General features: G+C 36.9%; 1 protein-coding gene across 2 annotated transcripts in view; it reads right to left on the reverse strand.

The window, feature by feature from the left end:
- Positions 1-3,412: 3,412 nt before the first annotated feature.
- RPS21 (ribosomal protein S21) overlaps positions 3,413-7,490 on the reverse strand; it is a 4,318-nt gene continuing 240 nt past the window's right edge. Inside the window, exons 2-6 of one of the 2 annotated variants that reach the window (XM_026057656.1) lie at positions 7,304-7,392; positions 5,936-5,999; positions 4,351-4,422; positions 3,659-3,714; positions 3,413-3,475 (exon numbers count right to left, since the gene is read on the reverse strand). In XM_026057656.1, coding sequence (XP_025913441.1) covers positions 3,466-3,475; positions 3,659-3,714; positions 4,351-4,422; positions 5,936-5,999; positions 7,304-7,353 — 252 coding nt within the window. In that variant the 5' untranslated portion in view covers positions 7,354-7,392 and the 3' untranslated portion in view covers positions 3,413-3,465. The remainder of the gene's footprint in view (positions 3,476-3,658; positions 3,715-4,350; positions 4,423-5,935; positions 6,000-7,303; positions 7,393-7,490) is intronic. The other variant, XM_026057666.1, reaches the window with a different exon arrangement.

The following is a 7,490-nucleotide window of genomic DNA, read 5'->3' on the forward strand; positions in this document are numbered from 1 at the left end:
TGGGTGCAGTGTAACCATGTAAGGGCAACTCTGTCCATCTTGTACAGTACAAGTACAGTTCATTCCCTTTCATGGCACTAGAAGATCTGAACTATTCCTGTCGCAGGCAAACAAAGGACATTTTACATCACAATACTAGAAAATGCAACTCAAAATTARTTTTTAAAGGGACACATGTTCTCCCTTGTTATGATTCTGCAGAAAGTTTTACAAAACCTAACGCTCTGGAATTTATTTCCAGTGAAGAGGGTGTGAACTTCAGGATCCCTTTGTCATAGCGCCAGTTCGTGTCCAGTTGAAGCACATTTTAGGATATGGCATCATAACATTTCATATCCTTGTTCTGACAAAAAATTAGTGTTTTGTCCGACTGAATTCTCTGAACTTCTGAAATACATGTCAGCTGTCAGTATTACATAGCAGAGAAAAAGTTTTAAATTAAAGCATAGTTCTTAAATATACAATTAAGACTGTAAATTTCATTTGGTATAGTCATATTCTAATGGACTGTTTTTGCTTAAAAAGACATTTGAGAGACCTCAAGTTCATCTTGAGCTTTTAACCTCAGTTCATTTTGCATTATGGGGGAATTCCACTGAAATCCACAAGGATGAACAGAGTCTCAGAGGATTAGAAACAAGTCAACAATATTTAAACTTTTTGGTAAACTAGGCACTTATCAGCAGTAAACAGTTACCGATTTTATTTAAAGTTCTACCCTAATGTCAAGGCAGAGCAGCTAATTTAAGATATGTCAGTCATTTAAGATCAAGTCCAATTAAAACTTATCTCCTTTTACTGTGTACAAAAGAAAGTAATGAGGACTGGACACAAGCCAAGCCTAACTCTCTCTGGTTTGGAGACAGTATTTGTTTTTCCAGAAAGTGTTTTCTGAGATTTATCTGCTGGAAAAATGAATTATTTCCAGGAGAATCACAAATAACAGTCTCATTTTCTTTTGGATGGACTTTGATGCAAGACAGCAGTAAGACCGAAAAAAGGGGAGGTTTTTTTGGTTGTGGTATTTAGAAGGTGCCTCTTTTGCATTTTGTATTGGGAATTCAACATGAAGCCTTTTTTGGTCTTTTCAACCGAGTTCCTGCTTACTTGAGACATACAGAAGTTTATTTATCTTTTTAAATTCTATCAGCTTGGAGAAGGGCTAGAAAATGTAAATGTTATCAGTGGGAAGACAGAATGTGCAACCAAGTATGTTTTAGTTCATAGCTAAGCTAAAAAAGGATAGTAGCCTGCTGATTTCAGCCTTCTCTCTGCTGCAATTGCGCCTGCAACAAAGGTTTATTTATGTACTTCGGTATATCCATACAGTAGCATACACATGAAATCCTACTTCAGTTTTTGACTTGAAAAAAAGATTCAAATTAAAAAATGTTTTATACTGCAATTAAACATTAACATAACCTGATTTACTATGCCTAGTTCAATAGATATCTATGCAGTGTTAAAAATGTAAGACAATCTTCCAAAGTATGTTGCACTTCAAAACGTCTAAGAATTAGACAAATACAGCTAAAGATACTATACAACGGACTAGTTTACCCTCTTCCTTACTTTGGAGGTGGTAATATCCCTATTCCAGACTGCTCTGAGGGAAGTCTGAGATTTAAGTCTCCCACACCCACATGAATCCACAGCAACTTGCAAACATGTCAGAAATAAGCTACATGGTAACTAGCTCTAGGTGGAGACTGCTTACAGCATAAACAGGAAAGCATCACCACGACTGTTTCCATCACATGAGGAAACTACAAGAGAGGGTCTGTGCAGAGATTTGAACAGCGGTAATCCTATACATCGTCCTACTGAGGATGTGGTGCAAGTCTATAAAGCACCGAAGAGTCTCTGTACTACCAGAATCTTGTCCAATGGAAGATCCCACAGGAGTGAAAATTGTATAATCTGGATATAACCTTTCTTAGCAATTCTTCAAAATACACAGATGAGAACACAGTATGAAGGACGGTCTGTTTACTGGGATAGCTACACCTGGATCCTGAAGGGCAAGATGCTAAACTTTAAGATTTTCTTTCCTTTAGAAAGTCTTTCCAGAGAGCTTCTCTATTCTTACAGCCAGTAACCATTTTTCCTAACCACACAAACAAGTTGTATTGCTTATTCACAGTGCTTATTCATAAATACAGTGCTTAATATTGTTGAGACATAAGGAAGTAGTAATATACTGCCAAGGCACCAGAGTCCACTTGGGTGACATGTGAGATCCCAAAGGTCCATTAGTACAGTTATAACACCTTGGGAAAAGCTCTTTATAAGTAAAATATGAAAGTCTATTCAGAAGAGCTGAAAAAAGTTAGAAAGAGAAGACAGATCATGAAATGAGGTATTTCTGGCATATTTATGCACACTAAGCAAGAACAAGTTCAGAGATATTAGAACACAGTATTGCAATATCAGGATGGTTGCAAGTTCGATGCACCTCAGTTTCACAGTACATCTAGGATCTCAGCATTGCAGARTAATCCGTATCTTTATTTCTAATCTAGAACCTCAAGTTAATGCCTGACACAGACTCAGCAAAGCTAACAGTTTCTTCAGAGTGTCAGTGTGGTCTGAGCCAACAAATGGTATTTTTCCTTTCACAATGACTTCTTCATGACCTTTAACTTCAAATTCTTATCAGCAAACTAACCAGTTCCAAGTAAAACTAAATATCTGAAGTACAACAGGTAAAATTTTGAAACAACCTTTTCAAACTAAAAGTAAGAACTTCAGTGTGCATTGTGCTAATAGTGGTGGAAATTAGCCAGAGACAGGGAACTGGCAGATAAGAGAGACAATGTCAGCAAACGTCTCATTCAAACTGCCTGACCCTCCCTGGGTTCTGCTAGTAAGATAACTAAAAATAACGCATCATCAAGCAAAAATTTTATCTAGCCATTCAAGGGCTATCAAGCTATTTATTAAAATATTGCCAAATATTTGGTTATTCTCATCGAATTATTTCCCTGCTTTTCAACACTGAGGTCAAAAACAGAAATAAAAAAGTAAAGCCTTCTTTAACAGTCTCTTTCACATGGCAACCAATCTGCTAGCATGCCAAGAAGACAACCATTTCTGATAAGACCGCTCATGAATTATGGTTTTAATAATTCTCTTAGAGCCTGTGTGTCAATGGCAGAATACATGCTGTAAGCCTCTGTCAAGAGAAAAAAGATGCTAAGCTTTGATACCATAGCCAAAACAACCCCCTTATAGACCATATTCTGTGCAAACTTCCAGTGAAACAGCAGGCCAAATTAAGACTGCTGCATTGCAAAATGTGCTACTACAGATCAAAAAAGGAGACTAGCTACAACTGCAAGACTTATTAAATCTGAAAAAGCTGACAGTGAACCAGAATGGTTATGATCAGAACAAAAGACACAGCACAAGATAGATTTGAATTGTTTATTTTACATCAGATGTTCCATACCAGAGTTTCTTCAGTTAGAAATTCCTAGAAAAGAAATGAAACAAACACTGTTACAAACTAGTATGCTTCAACAGCTTGAGTAAATGTTTTTGACCAATGCTATAAGCATCCTATAAATATAGTGTATACATTTTCATTCTAGAACTTAGGTTTGGGTATGGAAATCATCCTTGCAAATGTTACCAAGGATGAGACAAACATACGTACTTTGAAACAATTCCATCATTTTTTGCCAGACGCAGAATGGAGTCATCCGATTCCCCCTTTAATAAAAAAGATAATTCTGAAGAGACCRTATTAAAAAGATAGAGAAGTAAGATCATTGCATTTTATATGTGCAGATTAGCATTTTTAAAAGAAGCTGTTAAATTCTCTGTCATACTGTAGAAAAAGAAATAGTTTTAGTTTGATAAAATGCACACATTTGTACTAACAAGATGTATTTCCGAGTAAACAGGCTTCTGACGAACTCTGGGAAGCTTCACATCATGTTTGTTTAATGTTAAATTAAGTTATGACAGCACCAACTGTAAACAAACAAACTCTTACAAACAACAGATTAAAAAAGCAAAGATATCGGTAGCTTGGTACATTCGTATAGGAAAAATTCCACTTTTATTTTATTTATTTTTTTTAAGAGAAACATACATAATTCTCCAAACTAAAGAACTGAGAAAAAATTTAGAAGAAACTGATTCTGCAAGTGAATTTGTTCATGTTTTCAACCTGTCTTTATTATCCCACCAATGTGCCTTCATTTCATTCTAGAGGAAGAGCTTCTGTGTCTTTCCGTGATTATACATGGCCTAATCTTTTTCTGCAAGCAAAACTTGCATCCAAAGAACGACTAATCAGTATCAAATAAGCACTATCATTTCCTAGCTCAAGAAAACACTTACCATCCTACGAATTGCTCCGCAAATGGCATATGTTTTGAACTGGCCATTGACTCTGCCTGTTACCTTGTCAACCTGTAATTACAAGCAAGTTACTCCACACAAACAGGTTCTTACAGAATTCTTAGAAAATATCACTTGCAAAGCATTTAAAGATGAAAGCTACTTGTTAAATTTTGCAAACATATTTTTCTGCAAGCTACAAAAATCCAAGGCAAATAATTTAATTAGAAAAAGAACTGTAGAGTAAATGTAAATTTACTGTGAAAAGATAGAGTTTATTGCATAGTGCAACTATAACATTTAATGGATCAATAAGCATTAACAAGAATACAATAGAAAGCAGCAGTTAAAAAAAAGAAAGTACTTGAGTTCTATAGAAATGGAAAAGTCCAATGTAAAGGTTGAGTATTTTACCGCCTTTATTAAAAAAAGTCTTTTTTAATTAAAATCAGTATTATGGAAAATTGGGGTGGGAAACGGGACAGTCTTGTTACACAGGTAGAACAATGCCTAAGTCAAGGGATACAAATTATCTTGCTTCCTAATGTGCTGAGAAATTTATCAGGGGGAAAAAAAAACCCACTAATCACTATCCATTGTGAAATTAAACCCTGTGGTGAACCCTATAATACTTCATGGCTTTGTTTTTGAGTACTGCTAATCTCTGATCTTTTGAAAGTAAGAAATAGGGATCACTGAAGGCATGAAACACAGTGAACAAGAAAAGTATTTGCCTTGACATTTACCGGAAATCATAAAAATTATTTTTAAAATGCTCTGTTTAATTCAGAGAGAAAACTCAAGAGATCCAGTCGTTTAAAATATGGGAATGTAGACTTGTGGCCTCTCAACTATGACAAGAACAAACTCTTTATGTACAATACCAAGTCAATATAAATAACCAGCGCTCCACATATAAAGTTCTAAGCATATAAAACCCAAAACACTGAGTTAATGAAATGATAATGCTGCACAGAAAAAAGCAAGCAACCTTATTTTTCRTCTATCAAGAGCAGCAGCATTAACAGCAGTGCAAAACACAGAAGATGGCACCCTAGTTAAGTGAAGTAGAACAGAAATAGACTCCTGCTCTGGAAACTACATTTTTCTTAAAGTTCGGACAAGCTAGAAAGAACACAGAGAAGATCAGCAAGAATATAAATTTAAAAAACAGGAAACACAAGGAAAGACTGAAGATTTGTACTTTTTTATAGATAGGTGAAGGCTGAGAGAATAAGAGTCTTCCAAAAGCAAGCATTTATTCTGCTTATTCCCTTCAGGATGTGAAATCCCTGTATTTCCAACCTTAAAATATTTATAGTCAGGAAATTTTATTTAGTCTAACAGTTAAGCACAGGAACAGACTGTTTATTAATTTATGAAATTCCCTCTACCGAGTATTTTCCAATAGGTTAAAAAATAGCCAGAGGTGACCTAATAATATAACTACATGTTTGAAGGTCCTCTAATTTTACTCTTATGTGAGGGCTAGTGAATTATTTGCAAATGCCTCACAACCTTTTATATTTCCTACCAAAGCTGAAGTTACAGCTTTTTCATCAGATATTTCCATTATAAAACTTACCTCAGAAATATTTATCTGAATAGAAGCATGATCCTTGGCACCAATTATTCTGTTGCTAGCAGAGCTGAGGAATAAAATAACAAGGTATATTTAGAACAAAAGGAAATGGACAGTGACAATGAACAGACTATTAAAGCCAAATCTACAAGAAATTAAATCTGCACAAGAAGTTTTGACAGTAGCAGTCAAGGTTTCAGACACTCCAGACAACGCCCAGAAAGTTAAAATGCAGTTTTAAGACCCTTTAAAGGAGAGTAGTGTTACAGTTAAGTTGGTAGCATTGGTAATGTCACAGTTAAGTTGCCTACTAATCCCTTCAATCTGTCCATTACCTGTCCAGTTGTTTCCTATACAGTGCACACAGTGGCACAGTCCTTCAAGACACATGTAGAATAAGAAGTTTTTCTTTTCTAACACGCAAAAAAATAGAGCAATCAAGGTAATTCATCAGAATGCAGTTTTTACAGCTTTTTCATTGGAAGCTGTTATAGCTATCAAAGGACACTCAGGTTGTCTAATGTCAGCTCTCCAAGAAATCACACATTTTAAGAAACATTTAAATTTAAAAGTGACTAGAAAACAAGCCATTTGTATGCTGTTAACTTTATTAGATTTAATAAACGTATTTACAAGAAGCTCCTCACTATCCATTTGCTGTAATCTCAACCTTACATTTAAAATACATTATCAAGGCAACATGCAATTTAACAGGTTCAGACTGAGAGCTCTTAACGCAGAAATGTTACAGTTTTACAAATATGCATGCGCACTTCTCCTAAAAGCAACTGCAGATTAGCTGTTACTGCCACTGTGAGGTTAAGCATTATGTAGCAGAATGAGTTCAACTTTCTCTTCAAGGGCTCTAGTCTCAACTTCATGTGCTTTAAGATATTTAATAAATGCTTATGCATGCTTTAAAAAGGAAATGAAATTTTTACTACCTAAATCTCCTCCAAAGTATGGAAATAAAAAACTTTCAGACTAAGCTATCTCAATTCAGACACAGCACATAACCACAAATTCGTGTTACAGACACTATGGTAGCTCACCAAAGCACCGAYGACTACTAGTGCAATGAGGGTGAATAGGCAGTAAATTAGAAACGTGGTTAATYCCGTTCAAAGAAATTGGTATAAAACGGCACAGAAAAAAAATCAACAGGAGGATGAAAAGCACTGAAGTGATTTTTTCACCGAGTGTTGAAAATAGCGCTTTGTCCATCAAACGAGAGTGTTAACTGTTACATGGGAACTGCCCTTGGACACATCAGGCTCTGGTCACGCTACTACCAGGGTACCGGCGCCCCGGGGTCCCCAGCGAGCGCGGGGGGAGAGCAGCCCCCGCCGCCGCCCCGCGGGAAGCGCTCACCATTTCCGCGGCACGTAGAGGTCCACGAACTCGCCGGCGTCGTTCTGCATCTTGCGCGCCTCACGCCGAGCACAGGCACCAGGCGACACCTGAAGGAGGCAGCGCAGCGCTGGCGGAGTCCCTAGGGCGCCGGGCCCCGCTCCCACCGGCTCCCGCCTCGGCCCTGCGATGAACGGCCGCCCCCCCC

This window comes from Apteryx rowi, unplaced genomic scaffold (genome assembly GCF_003343035.1).
Source record: "Apteryx rowi isolate R43461 unplaced genomic scaffold, aptRow1 scaffold_0, whole genome shotgun sequence".
NCBI lineage: Eukaryota > Metazoa > Chordata > Aves > Apterygiformes > Apterygidae > Apteryx > Apteryx rowi.